Source organism: Oryctolagus cuniculus, chromosome 17 (genome assembly GCF_051225735.1).
Source record: "Oryctolagus cuniculus isolate XC-2025 breed Fujian yellow rabbit chromosome 17, ASM5122573v1, whole genome shotgun sequence".
Lineage (NCBI taxonomy): Eukaryota > Metazoa > Chordata > Mammalia > Lagomorpha > Leporidae > Oryctolagus > Oryctolagus cuniculus.
Window position 1 is genome coordinate 5,687,426 of NC_142883.1, and position 22,849 is coordinate 5,710,274.

At 55.7% G+C, this 22,849-nt stretch overlaps 2 protein-coding genes across 3 annotated transcripts in view; one reads left to right on the forward strand and one right to left on the reverse strand.

Annotated features, from left to right (window-relative positions):
• The window catches only part of RAB37 (RAB37, member RAS oncogene family), a 57,232-nt gene that overhangs the window by 17,861 nt on the left and 16,522 nt on the right, over positions 1–22,849 (reverse strand). The gene's annotated exons all lie outside the window — the stretch shown is intronic.
• CD300LF (CD300 molecule like family member f) lies at positions 1,379–16,752 on the forward strand. The gene is made up of 7 exons (XM_070060350.2): positions 1,379–1,701; positions 8,140–8,481; positions 8,776–8,902; positions 12,058–12,167; positions 13,773–13,795; positions 14,093–14,239; positions 14,659–16,752. The coding sequence occupies exons 1-7, from the start codon at positions 1,662–1,664 to the stop codon at positions 14,812–14,814; spliced, it is 945 nt and encodes a 314-aa protein (XP_069916451.2). The 5' UTR covers positions 1,379–1,661; the 3' UTR covers positions 14,815–16,752.

The window sequence follows — 22,849 nt, forward strand, 5'->3', positions numbered from 1 at the left end:
GACAGAGAGAAAGGTCTTCCTTTGCCGTTGGTTCACCCTCCAATGGCCACCACGGCCGGCGCGCTGCGGCCGGCACACCGTGCTGATCCGATGGCAGGAGCCAGGTGCTTCTCCTGGTCTCCCATGGGGTGCAAGGCCCAAGGGCTTGGGCCATCCTCCACTGCACTCCCTGGCCACAGCAGAGAGCTGGCCTGGAAGAGGAGCAACCGGGACAGAATCCGGCGCCCCGACCGGGACTAGAACCCGGTGTGCCGGTGCCGCAAGGTGGAGGATTAGCCTAGTGAGCCGCAGTGCCGGCCCAGCTGCTCCATTTCTAATCCAGCTCTGCTATGGTCTGGGGAGGCAGTGGAAGATGGCCCAAGTCCTTGGACTCCTGCACCCATGTGAGAGACCTGGAAGAAGCTCCTGGCTCCTGGCTTCGGATCAACACAGCTCCAGCCATTGTGGCCATCTGGGGAGTGAACCAGCAGATGGAAGTCCTTTCTCTCTCTCTCTCTCTCTCTCTCTCTCTCTAGCTCTGCCTTTCAAATAAATAAATAAATCTTTTAAAAAAGAAACTTTAGGTTGGGGGCATTCTGACTCTCAGCCTCGGCTCTCCAAACCCTCTGATGGAGCTTGGTCCTCCCCCAGACCCCCTAGCCTTTCCACCAGAGGGAGAGGTTTGGATCAGACAAGGGCTGGGCAGACAAAGCAAAGGAGGAGCTGCCAAGGTCTCTTTTCAGAGAACCCACCGAGGCTTGGTACGGGGGAGCATTTTTTTTTTAACAGATAGAGTTAGACAGTGAGAGAGAGAGACAGAGAGAAAGGTCTTCCTCCCGTTGGTTCACCCCCCAATGGCTGCCATGGCCAGCGCTGCACTGATCCGAAGCCAGGAGCCAGGTGCTTCCTCCTGGTCTCCCACGTGGGTGCAGGGCCCAAGCACTTGGGCCATCCTCCACTGCACTCCTGGGCCACAGCAGAGAGCTGGACTGGAAGGGGAGCAACTGGGACTAGAACCCGGCACCCATATGGGATGCCAGCGCCACAGGCAGAGGATTAGCCAAGTGAGCCAGGGCGCCGGCCCCAACAGGGGAGCATTTCTAAAACACAGATTCATGAGCACCATAATTTCTTTCAAAAAGATTTATTTATTTATTTATTTGGAAGGCAGAGTTACAGAGAGAAGGGGGGAGAGAGAGAGAGAGAGAGAGAGAGAGAGAGAGATTGATTTTCTATCCACTTGTTCCCTCTCCAAATGGCCGCAAATGACCAGGGCTGGGCTAGGCTAAAGCCTGGAGCTTTATTCGGGACTCCCACATGGGTGCAGGGGCCCAAGCACTTGGGTCCTCGTCTGCTGTTTTCCCAGGCACATTAGCAGGGAGCTGGACCGGAAGTGGAGCGGCTGGGACTCTAACTGGCGACCGTACGGGACACCGGCGCCGCAGACCATGGCTTCACCTGCTGTGACACAGCGCCAGCCCCATGCCATGATTTCTTGCGCATTGCTCCGTGTCTTGAAATCTCACCTCCTTCCTCTTTCTGTTGTATCCACCAGTGTGAAGCTGTTTAAGGAGGAAGTGTGACAGCGAGCGAGCCAGAGCAGAGGGCTGTGCAATAAGGACAAGAGTGTGCAGAGTGTTCTTGTGCCAGGCTCCCCCAGGGGCGACCAGCAGGGAGAGAAAATGCAGCTGCTGCTCATCCCCCTCCTCTTCTGCCTCTCAGGTGAGTGGGTGGGGTCCGTACGCTGGGAAACACGTATGCAGCAAGAGGGAGTGGCTGGCAGAGGCAGGGAGGGGACCAGCGGGAAGGCAACGTTCCTGGTATGGGCTTCTGAGTTTCAGCCACTCCTCTCTCCCTCTCTCCCTCTCTCCCTCTCTCCCTCTCTCCCTCACCCTCTCCCTTGTCAGGGTCTCAGTGCCCACAGCTGCCTCGGCAAAACAGGAGCACAGCCGTTGTCATGAACCCAACACCAGGTGTCATGCCTGCCCGCACAGGGGCTGGCAATATTTAAGAGGATGTTGGGCCCCACCAGGCAAGGAGGAGACGGGAGGGCCGCTGAGTGCCAGGTCTGGGGCTGCACTGTCCCCTTGGCAATTGTGCTCTGGGCAGGGTGGGCTCTGGGGAAGCTGGTGTGGGGAGAGAGGGGCTTTGAAGGCAGGGCGGAGGGAGCTTGCCAGCCTGAGCCGGCTGTCTGTGTCTGGGGCAGCAGGAAGTCCTCGATGTTGTTGAGGGACCTGCCATGGAGAGCAGGCACTGCAGTGTGGGCAGACACAGGGCCTTGGCTTAACCTTGAGTGTTGATTCCAGAGGAAGGGGTTTTCTTGACTTCTAGATGTGGGAGCGCCCCAGGGCTCAGTCCTTGGGCCTCTGTGCAAGGGGCATGCAGTTGTATATCCCAAACTTGGACCTCTCCTGGGACTCCGGAATCTTCTCTCCGACAGCCCACTCAATACGTCCACTCGTGACCTGGCCACATCTTGCCCCTTGAGTCCTTTTCTCCCCTGGTCTTACCCTTCCTGATATTTGGTGACGCCATCCTTCTCGGCATGTAACCTGTCTTTCTCCAGTGAGTCAGAGTTAAAATCCTAAGTCCACGGGGCCCCTACAAGGGGCTCGCAATCTACAGTTCCCTGTGGCTTCATCTCCTCGGTCTCCCCACTTCCTGGCATCCTCCCGGGGGCTCAACTCACTCCCACCACCTTGGCCTCCTGGGTGTTCTTTGACAATGCCCGCACCCTCCGGCCTCGGGGACTTTCCGTTTGTCTCTGCCCAAAATGTTCTTCCCCAGACAACCACAGGCTCCGGGTCCTCACATCCTCCGTGGCTTCATCTCTCCCGTGGCCTTCACTGATGATGATGATTCAAACTGCGGTTCCCTCGTGTTAGTTTTCTCCACTAACTGGGGAAGTCCCGGGTCCTAGTTGAGTTCAGTGTGACCATATCCGACAGAGAAGGACTAGGGCAACTGCCGCCACGCACACTTCCCCTGCCCGTCTTTCTTTTTCTGCTTTCTTAAGACAATTAATTGGAGAGGCCACATGTGCAAGGGAACAGCCACCCTGGAAAACCATCTGGCTGTTCTTCAGAGCATTAAACATGGAGAACCCACGTGTCCCGGCCATCCCACTCCTGGGCGTCCACCAGGACTCCCGAAGACATATGTCCGTGGGAAAAGTTGCTTGTGCCAATGCTATTCCTGTTCTTTAAAAAGTGCAGGGGATTCAGAAGTCCCTTTACTGATGAGTGGACAAATGAGACGAAGAAGGCCCCCGTGAGAGCTGTGAGGTCAGGGGAGGCACTGCTGTGACACGGAGGGACCTGGAAAGCATGACACTGACGGGGAACATGACACATGCTATAGGCGTGGTAACATGGCACCCGGCACAGACACGGAAGGCCACACCCTTCACTGGAGTCCATTCCTGTGAAATGTCCAAGACAGCAGATCCATAAGGTCCAGGGCGAGGAGGTCAGGCTGTGCGGGATTTCTTTTTGGGGAGATGAAACTGTTCAGGAATTCGACAGTGGTGATGGTTGAATGTACGAACGCCCACTGAGTTGCAGACTTTGGAAGGGGGACTGGTACACGACGCGAATGTTATCTCAGTGCAAACAACCCGAGTGGAGTTCTCCTGGGAAGTGATTCTGAGAGGCAGATGGCATGCATGTGGATGGAAGGTTCTGGAAGGGGCAGTCATAGTAGCTGGTCGGCTCTTAATGGTTCGTGGCTCTTTTTCGTGGCCCGACTGGCCCTCCATTTCGTCAGCCACAGACTAAGGTGGAAGAAGATGACCAGGCATGGAGGGAGTCAGAGGGTGGGAGCACTGTAGGCCAAGGTGGGGTGTGGGAGGAGACTCCAAGCTGAGCCCCAGAGGAGAAAGGGAGCGAGTGCTAAAGAGCAGGAAGAGCAAGCCCCAGGGCTGGGCTGTGAATGAACTTGGCCTTGACACCGGCGCGGCTGGGTCAAGTGCCTGGGGGACAGGTCGGGAGGACATTACCAGTTCCTTGGAAAAAGTGTCTTAGGGGAGAAATGTGGCTTGTCCAGGAGCACAAGGCAGAAGAAGCCAGAGCTGGGAGTGGCCCTTGGATGCTGGCCTCAGGGCTCAGCACAGAGCCGGAATGTATGGGTGCCTGCTGCTCACGTGGGAGACTGGCGTGGAGTGCCAGGCTCCTGTCTTCCGCCTGGTCCACTCAGCGTCTCAAGTTGTGTGTTAACCACTGTTAACCAAAAACCCACTCCGGTATTTTATTTTTTATCTATGAGAGAGAGAGAGAGAGAGAGAGAGATCCCATGCACTGGTTTATTCCTCAACTGTGCACTGTGGCTGAGGCTGGGCTGGGAAGCTGGAAGCTGCAAAGTCAATCCAGGTCTCTCATGTGAGTGGCAGGAGCCCAGTTACTTGAACTATCACCACTGCTTCCTGGGGTTGGCATTGGCAGGAAGTTGGAATCAGGAGCTGGAACCAGGTGTCCAACATGGGATGTGGGTGTCTTAACCCCTAGCCTGAATCCTGTCCCTTTTCTAACTTTCGACATAGATGTTAAGCTTGTCAAATCTATACGTTTTTCTTCTTTTTTAATGCATGCATCTAATGTTGTAAAATGTCTTTAAGCACAATTTAGATGCACCCATAATTTTATTTTAAACGGAGGTATAAATTACACGCAGTGAAATGTGTGGGTCTGAAGTGTTATGATTCCATGAGTTTTCACAGGTGCATATAACTTCTTTCTCACTCCTCTATCAAGTTATAGAACATTTCCATCACCCAGGAAGTTCCTAAGTCCCCTGCCAGGAATCACTGTTGTGAGTTCCTCCACTGTGATCCACCTGCCACAGAACTTCACACAGGCGGGGCCAGAGAGCAGGTTGTCTCCCGTGTCTGTCACTCAGCACAGAGCACTCACAGCACTGGTCTCTGCTGGTCTCTGCTGTTTTGTATATCAGTATTTCATTCTTTTTTATTCTGTACTGTGTCATTACTGGGAATACGTCATTTGCTTATCTATTCTCTTGTTGGACATTTGGATTTTCTCTAATTTATTATTAGTAAAGCTATTAGGAAAATTATTTTTCTGGAGATTTGTTTTCATTGTTTAAATACTTAATAGTGGAATTCCTAGGCGCAAGAAAGATGCATATTTAACTTTATAGTCAGTTGAAAAACACTTTTCCAAAGTGTTGCAAAGTGATTGTAACATTTTACACTCCCACCAGCAATGTGTGAGAGCCCCAGTGTTTACACTGTTGATCTTTTAAATTTCAGCCATCTGGCCGGCGCTGCGGCTCACTAGGCTAATCCTCCGCCTTGCGGCGCCGGCACACTGGGTTCTAGTCCCGGTTGGGGCGCCGGATTCTTTCCTGGTTGCCCCTCTTCCAGGCCAGCTCTCTGCTGTGGCCAGGGAGTGCAGTGGAGGATGGCCCAAGTGCTTGGGCCCTGCACCCTCATGGGAGACCAGGAGGAAGCACCTGGCTCCTGGCTTCGGATCGGCACAGCACGCTAGCCGTAGCAGCCGTTTGTGGGGTGAACTAACGGACAGAAGACCTTTCTCTCTGTCTCTCTCTCACTGTCTAACTCTGCCTGTCCAAAAAAAATTTTTTTCAGCCATCTAATCTGTTTTTTTTTTAAAGATTTATTTGTTGGGGCTGGCATTATGATGTAATGGATAAAGCTGCTGCCTGCAGGGCCAGCATCCCATATGGGTGCCAGTTTGAGTCCCAGCTGCTCCACTTCCAGTCCAGCTCCCTGCTAATGCTGCTGGGAAAGCAGTGGAACATGGCCCACTTGGGAGACCGGGATGAAGCTCCTGGCTTCTACCTGGCTTGGCCCTGGCCGTTACGGCCATTTGGGGAGTGAACCAGCAGATAGAGGATCTCTCTCTCTCTGTCTCTCTCTCTGTCTCTGTCTCTCTCTCTCTCCACCTCTGCTTCTTCTCTGTAACTTCAAATAAGTAAATAAATATTTAAAAAAATTTATTTATTTGAAAGGCAGAGTTAAGGATGGGGGAAGGGAGAGAGAGAGAGAGAGAGAGAGAGAGAGAGAGAGAGAGAGGGAGAGAGGTATCTTCTATATGCTTGTAATAGCCAGGGCTGGGCCAGGCGGAAGCCAGGAGCCAGGAGCTTTCTCTGGGTCTCCCACATGATTGGCAGGGACTCAAGCACTTGGTCATCCTCCACTGCTTTCCCAAGCAGATTAGCAGGAAGTTGGATCAGAAGTGGAGCAGCCAGTACTCGAACCTGGCACCCACACGGGGTGCTGGCGCTGCAGGTGGTGGCTTAACCTGCTGAGCTGCAGCCCCGGCCCCTCTGGTGGGCCCTAGGAGGCGTCCTAGTGCAGTTCTTGGTGGGCAATGGTGTAGAACAGTTTCTTATGTCGTGGACTGTTCAGGTATTTTCCTTACAGAGCGTCTGTTTGAATCTTTAGCATTGGGCAGTGATTCCTCTGATGCCTGAGAAGCCTGCGTCCCACCTAGGCTGCAGCAGGTGATGGCTCGAGTGCCTGGGCCCCTCCTGTCCACATGGGGGACTTGAAAGGAGCTCCTGGTTCCTGGCTTCAGCCTGGCCCAGCACTGGCTGTTGTGGGTATTTGGGGAGTGAACCAGCAGATGGAAGATATCGCTCTCTCTCTCCCTCTCTTCCCTCCCCAGTCTCTCTGCTGCTCCACCCTTCAAATAAATAAATAAAAAATGAATCAGTACAACTTTAAAGAAGAGAAACATACAAGTGTGAACAGGAAATGTTAAAAACTTATGGTGCTGGCCGGCGCTGCAGCTCACTAGGCTAATCCTCCGCCTTGCGGCGCCGGCACACCGGGTTCTAGTACCGGTCGGGGCACCGGATTCTGTCCTGGTTGCCCCTCTTCCAGGCCAGCTCTCTGCTGTGGCCAGGGATTGCAGTGGAGGATGGCCCAAGTGCTTGGGCCCTGCACCCCATGGGAGACCAGGAGAAGCACCTGGCTCCTGCCATCGGATCAGCGTGGTGCGCCGGCCGCAGTGCGCCGGCCACGGCGGCCATTGGAGGGTGAACCAACGGCAAAGGGAAGACCTTTCTCTCTGTCTCTCTCTCTCACTGTCCACTCTGCCTGTCAAAAAAACAAACAAACAAACAAACAAACAAAAACTTATGGTGCCTTTGTCGTGTTATGGAGTAGTAGGCATTCCTTATATATTTGGATGTCCATCTTTTTAGATTGGTTCCATGTTGTTTGTGAAAACCTTTAGACTGCGTTAGCACCTCTTGCAAAATCAAGGTTGAAAGGGGTCAGAGATGGAGACGATCTCAGCTCAGACAGACAGACAAACGCCAGCAGATGAGTCTCTGCCAGGAACAGAAATTGGCGACACATGCACAGATCTGTTCTCTATGAAGCCTGAAGGGAACTAAGAAACACACGTAACGTGAGGAAATCAAGTTTTCCTATCACAAAGGAAAGACAACTCTTTTCACAGGAAAATAAATGTACATCTGAAAGCTGGTCTAGGAAATACATCTGATACGGTGGGTGGGCATCAGGCTAAGCTGCCACTTGGATGCTGGCATCCTTATCTGAGTGCCTACGTAAGTCCCGGCTACTCTGCTTCCGATCCAGCTTCCTGCTGATACGCGCCCGGGGGGCAGCAGTGATCCAAGTTCTTTGGTCCGTGCCATTCACGTGGGAAACCTGGATGGAGTTTTTGGCTCCTGGCTTTGACCTGGCCCATTCCTGGGCTATTGTGGGCATTTGGAGGGGTGAATCTGCAGATGGAAGATCTCTCTCTCTCTCTCAGTCTTTCAAATAAACACATCTTTTTAAAAACGGACTAGAGCTGTGGTGTGGAGGAGGTCCCTCTGCTACTTCCTCCCCTCCGGACCAGACAGGCGCGTAGGGGCCTTCCCTGAAACCTGCGGGTGACAGGGGCCGTGGGGAGGAGGGGCAGGTGAAGTTCAGGTTAAATTTCAGGGTGATATTTGCCCTGCTCTTGAGACCTGAGGTTGTGTCTTCAGGGGGTTCTCCCGTAGCTTGGGCGCAGGGGACAGAGGGCTGGTCTCATGGAAGGTGCACTCCCGCCGTCCAGCACTGTCACTCACCACAGGGCACTCGGGTTTGGGAGCGACTCAGTGCAGGCTGCAGGGCCTGCCCTGGGGTGGGGGGTGCCAGGCACGTGGATCTGTGTTTTCCAGGCAGCTCTGTCGCCGAGGAGCAAATCAGCAGTCTAACAACGGTGAGCGGCCCAGAGCAGGGCTTGCTGTCGGTAAAATGTCATTATGCCCCTGGATGGCAGCTATACAAGAAATACTGGTGTCAAGGAAAAGCCTGGAGCAACTGTAAGATCCTTGTTATAACCGACGGATCAGAGAGGGAGGCAAAGAACGGCCGCGTGGCCATCAGAGACGATCAGAGCAGCCGCGTGTTCACTGTGACCGTGCAACAGCTCCGCCAAGACGACGCTGGCATTTACTGGTGTGGGATTGAGAGAATATGGGCTGACCCCAGGTTCCGAATTGCAGTGACTGTTGGCCCAGGTAAGAGAGCGAGAGCGAGAGCGAGTGTGTGTGTCAGGGCTTTCTCTTCCCTGGTTTCTGTGTTTGAGTAGATTCGCTGTCTCCCCCACAGTGGGGCTCTGGGCTGGCACTTCACAAGCTACCCTCCAGTTGCCCACATCCTGAGGCTCTTTCCTGGGCCAGTCCAGGTGAAGCGCCTCTCCTCAGCTGCCCCTCCAACGGGGGGCAGCCCGTGCTTCCCAAGCTGGGAGCTGGGTGCCGGGCTGAGGGTGGGCGGGTGGCCAGAGTAGTAGGTGACCTGGTGTGTGTGCCAAGCATCCACTACGGCATCGACCACAGCACCCAGAGCCTTCACCGCCACCACGGCCACGTTCACAGCACCTGCCACACAGGAGAAGACCGAAGGCTCCCCAACTGTGTCCAGCCACCACTTGGGCGCCAGGTAAGCCGGCTCCAGTGCTGCTGCCCCCACGGCCCAGTCCCCTCCAGAGAGGGGACCCCCTGGATCCCCACTCAGCTCCCGACGCCCAGGGCCTTCCCACTTGTTTTGGGCGCCTGGAGGTCCTGCACCCCCGATCTCAGTGTGGGGTGTGGGTTTGTAGGTTTGTTCGTTCATCCATCCCACTTCCGTTGAGTTAACTCCCACACAGGGTGAGGGGTGTATCCTGAGCTCCGGGGATGCAGCTTAGCATGGGAGACCCGTGACGGGCAGTCAGACCACGTGACGTGTGTGTGTGTGTGTGTGTGTGAGCGCAGTGGCCTGGGGCCCAGAGTCGGCTCTTGGTTTAACGTCCTGGAGGACAGAGGCAGGGGCTTGGGGCCTGGGGAAGTCCTACTTCCCCTGATGTCTTCCAGTTCTGGTTCCGGCCAGAACAGCCTTGCTGCCCGTCTCCCCCTCCGCGGAGCACTTGGCGACTCACAGAACACTTTCCTGGCCTTCATCTTGCATCCTCTGACCTTGCCTATGACCCTGTAAGGAGGAACAGTCGGATACGAAGGTTCCCATCTCACGGGAGACAGGGCCGAGTCTTGGTCACTTCCTGGGGAAGTGAACCACAGCTCCGCCGTGCCCCTCGGCGCCCTGCCCGCCGGCTGCAGCCTGAGGGTTTTCTAGAGCAGAGAGGCCCCTTTTCAGATCCTTCTTTCACCCTTGTAGCCCTTAGGCCTGCCGGGGTCTCCCACTGCTGGGAATGTCCCTCAAAGTCCCCCTGGGACACCCCCAGTCTTTCTACCATCAGGGACCTGTTTCTACCACCCCCCACCATCTGCTCTCTGTTTTGAATTTTTCCCCTACCTAACTGCTTTCCACAAATAGTAGCTGGGGCTGGCATCTTGGTGTACTGAGTTACGTTGCTGCCTGCAATGCCAGCATCCCGTATGGGTCGAGTCCCAGCTGCTCCACTTCCAATCCAGCTCCCTGCTAGCGGGAAAGAAGCATAAGATGGCCCAATTGTTTGAGTCCCTGCACCCACATGGGAGATCCAGAAGAAGCTCCTGGCTTCTGGCTTTGATCTGACCCAACCCTGGCTGTTGCGGCCATTTGGGGAGTGAACCAGCAGATGGAAGATTCTGGTGTGTGTGTGTGCGTGTGTGTGTGCATGTGTGTGCATGTGTGTGTGTGTGTGTCTTTCCCTCTGTCTCTGTAACTGTCTTTCAATAAATAAATAACTAAATCTTTAAAAGAAAAGTGATAGCTAAGGATTTCCCTCCTTTTATCAGCCATGGCTTTATGTCAGTATCAACTGGAGCCTTCCATGAGCGGGAGATGGATAACCCATTGATCTACTCAGCAGTCAGTGAGTGCCCACTCGGGCCCATCAATATCCTGGGGCTTCAAGGAGCTACTCAGGTGCCTGCCCGCATGGAGCTTGCACTCTAGGGGTGATCACTGGAACCACACAGAGCCGATGTGGTTACGCACTCGACCAATTTCTTCCTCAGCATCTGTGAATGCTGTGGTGCGGCCGGCACGGTCCTTGCCTGGGTTTTCTGGGGCTATCACAACAGAGGACCTCAGAGTGGGCACCTCAGGCCACAGGTGTCACTTTCCCCCGATTCTGGAGGTCCAAGGTCAAGGTGCTGTGGGCGGATGGTTCTGGTATCCCTCCAGGGGCTTCATCTTCTCTTTTTAATTGGAAAGGCAGAGTTGAGAGAGAGAGAGAGAGAGAGAGAGAGGTCTTCCCATCTGATGGTTCATTCCCCAAAAGGCTTCAATGGCCAGGCTGGGCCATACTGGAGCCAGGAGCCTGGAACTCCACCCAGGTCTCCCACAAAAGTGCAGGGGCCCAAGGACTTGTTCATCTTCTGCTGCTTTCCCAGGCACATTAATGGGGAGTTGGATCAGAAGTGGAGCAGCCGGGACTTGAACCGGTGCTCATACTGGATGCAGCATGGCAGGTGTTCCCCTCCCCCACTGCACCCCACCTCCCCCGGTCCTTGCATGGACTCCCCTTGTGCGTCTGTGTCCTGACCTCCTCTTTGTGTAAGGACACTAGCCTCACTGGGCTAGGGCCCAGCGCAGCCATCCCCTCCGCGTAGACCCTCTCTCTAAGCACAGGCACCTTTCCGGAACTGAGGGTTAGGACTTGCACCTGTGAACTTTGGGGAGGTCACAGTTCAGCCCACGGCAGTCCTTGCTGTCAGAGAAATACCAGAGCTGAGGCAGGTGGTCTGGTACACAGGTGACTGTGAGAGAGGAGAGCAAACCCAGGGAGTCCCCGAGTCGCACACACCAGGCAGAGGGGCCAGGCTGTCTCCTGGAGGAGGTGAGGGCCAAGCCAAGAGCAGAAGCTACAGCAGAGGTTGCTGGGGGTGGGGACAGAGGGGCAGCATGAGGAGGAGACGGGGATGCGAGGGAGCCCAGAGCCAGAGGAATCTCAAGTGTGCACGCTGGGGTGGGCAGCACCAGACAGGAGCGGCTGCTTGCAAAGGCGCAGTAGGGAATGAAGGCCACAGGAGCCGGGACCCTAGTGGCAGGTGTCCGTGTCCCGGGGCCCCTGTCATGAAATGCCACACCCGGGCTGGCCTGAAACACCAGGACTTCATTCTCGCTCACGTACAAAGTCTAAAATCAAGGCGTCGTCAGGGGTGGCTCCCTGCTGGGGGTCAGAGGCAGACTCTGTCTGGGACTCTCCCCTCGCCTCTGGCAGCTGCTGGGGATCCTGGGTGCTCCTGGAGGGCATCGCTTCGTGTCTGCCTCTGCGGCCACGCGGCCTCCCGTGGATCTGTGTGCCCACTGCCCTCTGGCAGGGACCCAGCCCTCCTCTTCTCCTGATTCCATCCGCAGAGACCCTCTGCCCAAATAGGCCACGTCCACAGACTCTGAGCGGGCGTGAATTTTGGGGAGGTACTTCCCGAGCTGGTGGAGAGGGCAAGTGTAGGATCAGGTTGGGGTGGGGTGGGGAGGCCCTTACACCAGGCCACGATGTCTGCAAGGCTTGTGGAGAACTCTTCTCTCTCTCTGAGAGCACCTGGGAGGGAGGGTGCCCAGGCTGCAAATCACAGGGCTGCAGGCAGCAGGTGTGTGGCCCTGCCCTGCTACTGGGTAAGCGGATGGAGGTGGACTTGGGGTACCCGGGCTCCCTCTGTTGTCTCCAGGCCCAAGATGAAGCTCAGTACCCTCCTTCCCCTCCTATTTGCCGTGTTGCTGCTCCTCTTGGTGGTCGCCTCCCTCTTGGCTTGGCGGATGATGAAGAGACAGGATCATGGTGAGCGCACTGGTCCGGATGGGTGGGGCTGGGCTGCCTGTGGTCGGCATTGTCATCCCGACGGCAGCTGGTCCAAAGGGTTACCCAGACACTTTGGACACTGTCCCAAAGGCCACCAGTGGTTGGGGGTCTGGGAGTTGGTAGCTGGGGGCCCTGGAGCCTGTAGGAGAGCCTCATGAGGTTTGGCACAAGCCACTGCCTTGTGCATTCCTCCCGGCCCTTTGGCTCTTGGGGGCAGAAGTGGCAAGAGCTTTAGGTGGGCAGTCCTGTCTGGGGCACCAGACAGGACACTGTGTGGTTACCAAGGAAACACTGTGCTGACATGAGGGGGAGGGGAACCACACACACACACACAAGTGCACTGTACACGTTACACACACATGCCACACACATGTGTGAACATACAAGCTTGTCTGCACATGTGTCTCACAAAAGTGCACTGTACAGTCACACACATACATGCACACAATGGGGGAACATACAAGCTTGTCTACACATGTGTGTCTCTCTCCCACACACACACACGGGGGAACATACAAGTGTGTCTGCACACGCGTCTCACACACACACACACACACACACACGCCTCTGGGTGGGATCAGAAAGCGTAGTGTGACCCATCCCCCTCTCCTGCCCCCTCCCAGGCTGGCTTGCTTGTCCCAGTGACCTTGACCTTGCTCACCAACCACAAGGTCTGGCCTTACCCAAACCCTTTTCCTGTCTGGCTTCGCTTCCCCATTCTCGCACTTACACCCTTTCTTTTCTCAGAAAGCCTGGGACCTGAGCTCCCGGGGAGCCCCTCCCACGCCCCTCCTGCCCGGCGAGCCCCTCCCACGCCCCTCCTGCCCGTCTGCCTGGGGAGTCTTTTGCGTCTGGGAGGGGGGAGCCTGCCTCTCATTTCTCAACTTTCCTCCCCGGTGTGCAGCCCGGGACCCAGGCTTGTGAAACTGCAAACAGGAGTGGGGACCGCTTGTTTCTTTCTTATCCTTAGAGCAGGGGGTGGGGTGGTAGGAGAGGAAGGGCCAAGGGGCACAAAGACATCCTGGGACCAGCAGCCCCCTGGGCACTGCTCCCTGCTCAGTGTCTCAGCTCACACTCCACCTGGAGCCGGTCTGCTCCTGTCTTTGCCAGCTCTCATGTGCCAGGCACAGTCAGGCACCCGGGATGTGGGCAGCAGATGGGCCCAGCCTCCGGTGGGCTCACGGAGGCTGAAGTGGAATTCTGAGGGATAAAGGCGAGGAGACAGACGGGAGGCAGGTGCCATGGGAGCCGGGAGGAGACAGTTGCCTGCCGGAGGTGCGGCAGGTAGGCGTGACTTGGAGTCCACCCAGGAGGGTGAACCAGGCAGGGAAACAGGGTTGGCACAGAGCCTGGGGTTTTGCAGAAGGAAGCGTAGCCTCAGAGGAGCCAGTGGTGGACAGGGCCGTTGATCGGTTGATGGCACAGCTCTGGGATGTTGGGAACAGGTGCACCGAGGTCTCCCTCCTCATCAGGGAGAGACACAGAAGCTCTGAGAGGTGACATGGGAATTAGAACCGCTGCCCGGCCCTTCCTCTGTGGATCTTGGCTGGGCTTTCTAACTCTAGGCTGTTGTTTTCCTTCTAGCTGCGGGAACACGCCCGGAGCAGGTGAGCGTCCTCCAGGCTGGGCCAGACACCAGGCAGCTCCTTCCCTCTTTCCTCGTCTTCCGGTCTCACAGGAGCCCCGAGGTCCAAACGCATTAGGCAAACCACGTGCCAAAATGTTACAGCCCCTGCCGGCTGTGGGAGGATGGGGGGTCTGGAAACAGCCAGCGGGAGGAGGGTGGGGTGGGGGCAGGGAGCCAGAGAAGTGGGGTTTCTGGGGGAGCGGGCTCACGGCTGTCCGTGGAGGAGGGACCGTGCCACAGAGAGGTCTTGTGACTGCAGCTGCGTTCCCTGTCCCAGACACTGCAGTCCCTAGAGAGTGACCTCTGCTACGTGAACCTGACCCTGCCGCAGACGGGAAGCTCCCCTGGCTCCTCCCAGAGAAAGGCCCCCCGGAGGTCCGCCTCTGCCCAGGCTGGCCAGGAGGAAGTGGAGTACGTCACCATGGTGTGTTCCTCGTGGGGGCCGCTGGGGACTGGGGAGGGGCTTGTCTGGTGGGTCCCCCCGAGGTGGGCAGGCACCCAGCAAAGCAGCAGTCCCTTCTGGACTGGCCTGGGTGTCTCCGCCCCAGATCTCAACCCTGCACTCCGTGGCCAGTCAAGCACCATTGTGGTGCTGGGTGGGAGAGAGCCAGGTGTGCCAAGTGGCCGGGCTCCCAGGGGAACATGGTGGGGAGGGAGCAGGTTCTGTCATGGCTGAAGCTCAGCGTGCCAGCAGGGAGAAGAGAGGGGCGGGAGGGCTCGGGAGAGGAGCTCAGAAGCCCCCTGGAATCTGTCCCCCCCCAGCCTCCTCCGAGGGCCCCTCCTGCTCTCATGTCCCATGGCCACGGCCCCTCCCCCAGCCTCTCTGACCCCTGTCTGTTGCAGGCCCCTGTTCCAAGGGGGGAAATCTCCTACGCTTCTCTGTCTCTGGGCATCTTGGACCAGGAGCCAACCTACAGCAATGCCAGCCACTTCATCAGTCACGGTGCCGGCAGGGGCCATGAGGAGTCCACGGAATACAGCATCATCCGGAAGCCTTAGCCAGGCCTCCCTCCTGGACACGCCCCACCCATCAGGAGGCATGCACCTGCCTTGTCTACGGGCTGCCCACACACGCTCACCAGCACCAACTGGGACTGAGGCTTTGGCCTGGCCGGCCCACAGGGCTCCCGGCTCTGGTTTGGGCCCGGGGCCTTGTCTCAGGGGGCTTCTGGTGTTAGGGGTCTCTCCATATCCCCTCCTCTCCCACACAACCTGGCAGGGGGAAGCTGGACTATGCTCTGGGGCTGCCCCAGGAGTGACAATGATATTGACAGTAGTAATCAACTTTTATTTATTGCTTATCATGTGTAGGGGGGCTCAACAGGGCCCCCAAAGATATCTGCGTCCCAGCCCCTAGAACCTGTGAATATCACCTTACGTAGAAAAAAGGGACTGTGAAGATGTGATTAGGTGAGAGAGAGTCTGGATGACGCAAGTGAGCCCAAAACGTGATCTCAAGGGGAGAAGACCAGGTGACTACTGAAGCTGGGTTGGAGCAATGCAGCCAGGAGCCGAGGAGAGCCGCGGGCTCCCTGGGCAGAGACGGCGAGGAACGGGTGGCCCCCTGGTCCAGCCCCAGCGACATCTTGCCTGGCGCCCAGTGACACCGGCTTTGTCCCCGTGGCCTCCAGGACTGGAGGAAGGTACATTCACGTGGCTTTAAGGGGCGGAATCCATGGCCGTTTGTCCCGCAGCAGCAGGGACTTGCGTCCTGCGTGGCAGGTGCATCACCCACAGCGACGCGCCGAGTCCTCACCTCACCCACGTGGCCACGTTTCCTGTCGTCCTCATGCTGAGTGAGGGAGAGCACCGAGTTTTACGGGTTGGAAGCTTTTGAGCTGGATTTGAACCCGGCCTTGGGGCTGTGGAGTCGGGAGTGTGGGCTGCTGTTCGCCCAGTGTGTGCACACTCGGGCAGCTCCTCACTGAGACAAGCGAGTGAGCACGCAGACAGGGCACCTACTCTTGTTCTACAGTCCAGCAGCCCTCCCGCCACAGTACAGGGGTCTTCAAAACCCATGGAAAATGCATATTATGAAAAAGTGACACATGGATTTCAACTTTTTTTTGGGTGCCAGCATAAATTTATCTTTTAATTCCTCCTTCTGATGGGCCTCGTACATGCTGACTCCACGATGTCTCATCAACGCTCTGCATGCTGCCCACCCTAGTCCACACGTCCACTCCCTGCCCGGTCTCTGTCTTCCATTCTCTGCCCCAAGTCCACTCTCCTCCCAGCAGCCAGAGTGACCTCAGACTTGTCACTCCCTGCTGGTCATCTTCCAGTGGTTTCTTCTCAAGCCCCTTCCTGTCCCTTCAACCCCATCTCCCTGTCCCTCACTCTAGTTCATACTGGACTTTCTTCTGTTCTAACAAGATGAAGCTTGGGGCTGGCGCTGTGGCGCCACGGGTTAAGCCATAGCTTGCAGTGCTGGCATCCCCTACTGGCTTCCAGCCCTGGCTGCTCCACTTCCGATCCAGCTCCCTGCTAATGCGGCTGGGAAAGCAGCGGATGATGGTCCAAGTGCTTGGGCCCCTGCACCCACGTGGGAGACCCGGAAGAAGCTCCTGGCTCCTGGCTTCGGACTGGCCCAGCTCCAGCCATTGTGGCTATTTGGAGAGTGAACCAGCGGGTGCAAGACCTCTCTCTCTCTGTGTCTCTCCCTCTCTCTCTCTCTGTAACTCTGCCTATAAAATAAATAAATAAATATTTAAAAAATAAGAATAAAGAATTTTTAAAAATGTTGCAGCTTGCCCCCTCCTCAGAGAATTGCACCTGCTGTTCCTGTAGATCCATGAATAGTCAGCTTATCTGTGTCGTCACAGCTCAGCGGGGCTTTTCCTGACCACCTTTCTTTTTTTTAATTTTTTAAAAAAATGTTATTTATTTATTTTCATTTTTTTGAAAGAGAGAGAGAGAGAGAAAGAGATGCAGACAGACAGACATTGATCTTCCATCTGCTAGTTCACTCCCCAAATGTCCACAACACCTAGGGCCAGGCCAAGCCAAGGCCAGGAGCTTGGAACTCAGTCAGGGTCTCCCACATGGGTGGCAGGGACCCAAGTACATGAACTATCACCTGCTGCCTCCCAGGCACGTTAACAGGAAACCGAATTAGAAGCTGAGCAGCCGGGACGCAAGCCCAGGCACTCTGATACGGTATGCAGGAGTCCCTACCCTGCTACGCCAGAATGCCCACCAAGAATTTTGACTATGAGATGACGCTGCTATGAATGTTTTTACGCACGCCTTTGGTGGCCTCCTGCACGCATTTCTCTCGGCTACTCCCTGGTGTTGGAACTGCTGTATCGTGGACTGGGCGATGGTTTAGCTTGGGTAGACACTGCTCAACAGTCTATCAGAGTAAGGCACGGTGAGCTGTACTACTTCCTGTGACATAGGAGCGCCGGTTCAAGTCCCAGCTGCTCCACTTCCGATCCAGCTCCCTGCCAATGCACCTGGAAAGGCAGTGGAAGACGGCCCGTTCCCTGACCACCTTAACAGCAGCAGCCCCTGCTCCCCACCTCCGCTCTCCCGGTCTCATCGCTTTCTTCTTTCACTGCATTCGCTGTGTTGTGAAGGTTCTGCTTGTTGGCGCCCGGGTTTATTGTGTCCTCTTCCCTACTTGGCCAGGTGCTGCTTGGAGAAGGGAGCTTTGTCTCATTCACTCCCGTATCCCCCATGCCTGGTTAGTGTCTGGCGTGAGGTAGCTTCTTTATTTTGCAGATTTATTTCCATCCACTGGGTCACTCCCCAGATGGCCACAATGGCCAAGGCTGGGCCAGGCTGAAGCCAGGAGCCAGGAGCTTCTCTCTCAGGTCTCCCACGTGGGTGGCAGGGGCCCAAACACCCGGGCCATCTTCTGCTGCTTTTCCCCAGGCCATTAGCAAGGAGCTGGATCAGAAGTGGAGCAGTCGGAACACAATCCAGTGCCCATGGGGGGCATTGCAGGTGGCGGTTTAACCTGCTACGCCGCAATGCTGGCCCTTGATGGGTTCTTAGCTCAATAAATAAATAATGTGAATGGTTCCGAGTTGGGGACACAGGCGAGCTCTCAGAGCAGGGACAAGGGTGTCTGTCACTCCAGGAAGGGAGTTGTGCGCCACACAGCCTGAGGAATTTCAGGATTGACTTCCCAGAAACATGAGGTGGAGAAATGTCACCTCCCGCTGCTGAAGACTAGGGGAGCAGTGAGGCGCCACGGTGTCCCTCGACGGGGGGACGAAGTCCGCGTGTAGGCTGAGTCCTGTGGGAGCAGGGGATGAGGTATCAAGGAGTAACACATGCCTCGGGGCACTGGCAGGTGACAGGGCCATGCAGCGGTCGGTGGGCTGTGATCAGTGTGATCAGTGTCTCCTGGGCTTTGCTGCGAACACCCCCGCAGACCCAGGACAGGTGGCCAAGGCGGGGCTCCTGCTCCTCTCCCCAGAGGTCACTCCCTGGAATTCCAGGAGCTTCTCCATCCCGGACAGAACCTGAGAAATCTGCAGGCTGTTGAGCTGTCCATTACGCTGGGCAGGGCAGAGTGGGACCCTAACCCTAACCCTAACCCTGACCCACGCTGTGTGAAGGTGTGCAGGGCAGGAAGTGCCTACAGAGAGATTTTTTTTTTTTGACAGGCAGAGTGGGCAGTGAGAGAGAAAGACAGAGAGAAAGGTCTTCCTTTGCCGTTGGTTCACCCTCCAATGGCCGCCACTGCCGGCGCACCACGTTGATCCAGAGGCAGGAGCCAGGTGCTTCTCCTGGTCTCCCATGGAGTGCAGGGCCCAAGCACCTGGGCCATCCTCCACTGCACTCCCTGGCCACAGCAGAGAGCTGGCCTGGAAGCGGGGCAACTGGGACAGAATCTGGCGCCCTGACCGGAACTAGAACCCGGTGTGCCGGCGCCGCTAGGCGGAGGATTAGCCTGTTGAGCCACGGTGCCGGCCTAGAGAGATCTTGAAGTGGGAAAACTCAATGACCTAAAGCTTAAGGCTTAGCTTATGGACACAGGTCACGACGTAGCGCCTTGGGCCCGGGCGTTACGGCGCCATTTCAATATCGCGCAGGAAGCAGCTTTGTTTGAGCTTGTTTTAAGCAGCCAGCAACAACCAGAAGGTGTCAGTACACAATCACGTTGGACATTCATCTTTCCTGGCATTGCCCGAGCACAGGCCTTACCAACAATGACCGCTTGGCTTGGCCGGAAGAGCCGGCAGCTTCTGCCGTTATCTGGGTGGCGCACATGGGGTGGAGATGGGAGGCGCTGGCAGCCTTCCACAAGTTGGGGAAGTGTCTACAAGGAAGACATAGGATAGTTCTATCTATCTACCCATTCATCGTGCCTATCAATCATTTATCTAATCATCTAGATAGAACGTTATCCAAAATTCCAGCACCTGGACCGGCAGTTATCTGAAAAGGGACCCATGTATGTCTGATTGACTGGGCCCTGGCATTCATGGACCTAACGGACGGAGCAGATTTTTTTTTTTTTTGACAGGCAGAGCCAGACAGAGAGAAAGGTCTTCCTTCCATTGGTTCACCCCCCAAAAGGCTGCTACGGCTGGCGCGCTGCACGGATCCGAAGCCAGGAGCCGGGTATTTCTTCCCGGCCTCCCATGCGGGTACAGGGCCCAAGTAGTTGGGCCATCCTCCACTGCACTCCCTGGCCACAGCAGAGAGCTGGCCTGGAAGAGGGGCAACCGGGACAGAATCCGGCGCCCCGACCGGGACTAGAACCCGGGGTGCCGGCGCCGCAGGTGGAGGATTAGCCTAGTGAGCCGCAGCACCGGCCGACAGAGCAGATTTCTGATGGTGGCCCTGATGGAAACACCGAGGTCCTTTGTGTGTTGACAGGAGCCAGCCTCTAACCCAGCCCCGTTTGGTCCAGGTGGACGGGGAGCTCCAGGGTGCTGGGAAGCAGTGGGGGAGGGAAGGCAGGCGTCACACGCGAGAGGCCGGGAAGGGAATTGTGGCACGGACTTCACAGACTCGTATCTGGGTATTGTCTCAGCTCTGCCCGCTGCCTCCTACAGATTTTGCTGAAGTGACCCGCGGGAGCTGGCAGCATCCCCACTGCAACAGAGCCCTCAGAGAGGCCTGCTCGGGTCTCGGCGAGGCCGGCGTTTCCCATCTTGCTCTATGGTTTCCAGGAAGACAAACTCCAAGGCCGCAAAGCGCCCTGTTCTGATTGAGTGCCAGTTGTCTATAGCCAAGGCTCCTGGTGCCTCCCACTCTGGCTTTTGAATGATTAATATTTGAAGGCTACGCTTGATAGAACTTGGATGATATGGACAGTTCTTGTGAGAACCGTGTGCGGGAGACAAAATACTGGGCTGAGCACTTCCAAAACACGCGATGAAGATAGATGCTGTATTGAACTGAAGCTAAAGGCTACCTTTGCTTGGCACCAGGGGAAATAGAGGTCAGAGCTGCATAGTTTTAGAAGGACCAGATTTGAAATAAAAATTGATTTTGTGTGCCAATAATTTTTCATCTTGGGAGGGATATAGTGATCAGTATTCTATTTTACCAAGTAGGTGCATTCTTCCATTTTCAAAGGTTTATTCTTTATTTGAAAATCAGAGTTAGAGAAAGGGAGAGACAGAGAGCAAGAGAGAGAGCGAGAGAGATCTTCCATCTACTGGTTCACTCCCCCGATGGCCACAATAGACGGCAGTGGGCCAGGCCCACGCCAGGAGCCAGGAGCAAGGGCCCAAACACTTGGGCCATCTTTTGCTGGTTTTTCCAGGCACATTAGCAGAGATCTGGACTGGAAGTGGAGTAGCCAGGACAGGAACTGGTGCCCATATGGGATGCCAGTGTTGCAGGCGGTGGCTTTACCCGCTGCCCCACAATGTCGGCTCAGTAGGTGTGACTAGAATTGACAAAGTTGGGCAGGCGTTGTGGTGCAGAGGGTTAGGCTGCCACATGGGACACCGTATTCCATATTGGAGTGCCTGGTCCAAGTCCCAGCCTCCCCACACTTCTCCAGCTTCGAGCTAACGTTCCTGAGAGGCAGCAGCTGATGGCCAAAGCTCTGGGTTTCCTACCCAAGAGGGAGACCTGGGTAGAGGTCCTGGTTCCTGGCTTCAGCCTGGCCCAGTTCCTAGAAAGGACTGGCCCAGAAACAAGAAATCTAGGCCGGCGCCACGGCTCACCAGGCTAATCCTCCGCCTGCGGCGCCAGCACCCTGGGTTCTAGTCCCAGTAGGGGCGCCAGATTCTGTCCCGGTTGCTCCTCTTCCAGTCCAGCTCTCTGCTGTGGCCCAGGAGTGCAGTGGAGGATGGCCCAAGTGCTTGGGCCCTGCACCCCATGGAGACCAGGAGAAGCACCTGGCTCCTGCCTTCGGATCAGCGCAGTGCGCCGGCCGCGGCGGCCATTGGGGGGCTATTGGGGGATGAACCAACAGAAAAGGAAGACCTTTCTCTCTGTCTCTCTCTCTCACTGTCCACTCTGCCTGTCAAAAAAAAAAAAAAAAAAAAAAAAAAAAAGAAATTCTAGACACTTATGAAGTAATCTGCTTGCAAAAGCCTTCTTCATTTTGTTTTTCTCTCAACTATTTGGCAACATTTGCTTTGAATGACAGGTTTCTGTAGTCTTTCCAAAGCATTTACTTTAGTTTTTGTAAAACTAAGAGTCTGCTTTTGGTTTGTACTCTTATTTCATTGGCCAACATTCTTTCTGTTCACACTCACTTTGTTGATAAGTTTATGGCTGGATTAATTCAGTTACATCCTAGTAATTAACATGTGTGACCGGCACAAACATGTCTGGACTGACACAGCCAACTCTTGCTGACCGTGCACCTCAACGGGTGAGAGCAGAAGTAGGGGGGCCCGTGGGGGAGGACCGACCGGTTGTGGGCGCTCACTGGGCCGCAGGCATAAAGTCTGTGTGTTTCATCTAGACGCTTAACTCAGGGCTGACTTCAGGAAGCTTCTACTAAGTCATTTATTTCAAAGATTTATTTATTTATTTGAAAGGGTCACGTGGAGAGAGAAGGAGAGGCAGAGAGAGACAGTTTTCTATTTGCCAGTTTGCTCCTTAATTGGCCACAAGGGCCAGAGCTGCGCTGATCCAGAGCCAGGAGCCAGGAGCCAGGAGCTTCTTCTAGGTCTCTCTTGGGTGCAGGGGCCCAAGGACTTGGGCCATCTTCTACTGCTTTCCCAGGCCATAGCAGAGAGCTGGATAGATAGATAGATAGATAGATAGATAGATAGATAGATAGAGAGCAGCTGGGACTCGAACCAGCACCCATGTGGGATGCTGGCACTGCAGGTGGCAGTTTACCCACTATGCCACAGCACTGGCCCCTACTAAAGCGCTGCCTCTTTCCGACCCTGTTTGGATGCTAACAGGGGAGTCACTCGTGGGAGCTTGGGGTCCTCCGTCAGTTGGGAAGAGGACCCCTTCAATCAGCCAGACGACTCCCTCTCCCCAATACAAGTCCCTTCCTCCAAGTCCACCGCCCATCTGCCCACACGGCTCTGTCCTGAGGGCTTGTGCTCAGCCTCCAACAAAGGGACGGATTCATTTGTTTGGCTGAAGGTGCCTCTGGGTGGGGGCGCTCAGAGTTAAGGGAGGGCAAAGACCGTCCCCAAGGGCCACAAGTAAGGAAGCTGTGTTCTGAGACACAGCTAAGTCTTCTCTCACGTTTGCCACAGATTCTGGAATAAACTTCAGACCCCTGGATCAGCCCTCCCTCTCCCCGTCTCTAACTTCTGGACCTCAAAGCTTCATATTCTGATCCTATCATCTACCAGATTATTACTTTAAAAAAGATGTGTTTATTTGAAAGGCAGAACAAGAGAGAGAGAGAGAGAGAGAGAGAGAGAGAGAGATCATTCATCTGTTGGTTCACTCCCCAAATGGCTGCGACGACTGGGGTTGGTGCTGAAGCCAGGAGCCTGGAGCTCCATCTGGGCCTCCAATGTGGGTGGAAGGGGCCCGAGTGCTTGGGCCGTCATCGGCTGCTATGCCAGGTGCACTAGCCGGGAGCTAGATTGGAGGTGGAGCAGCCGGGACTGAAACCCGTGCTTGGATATGGGAT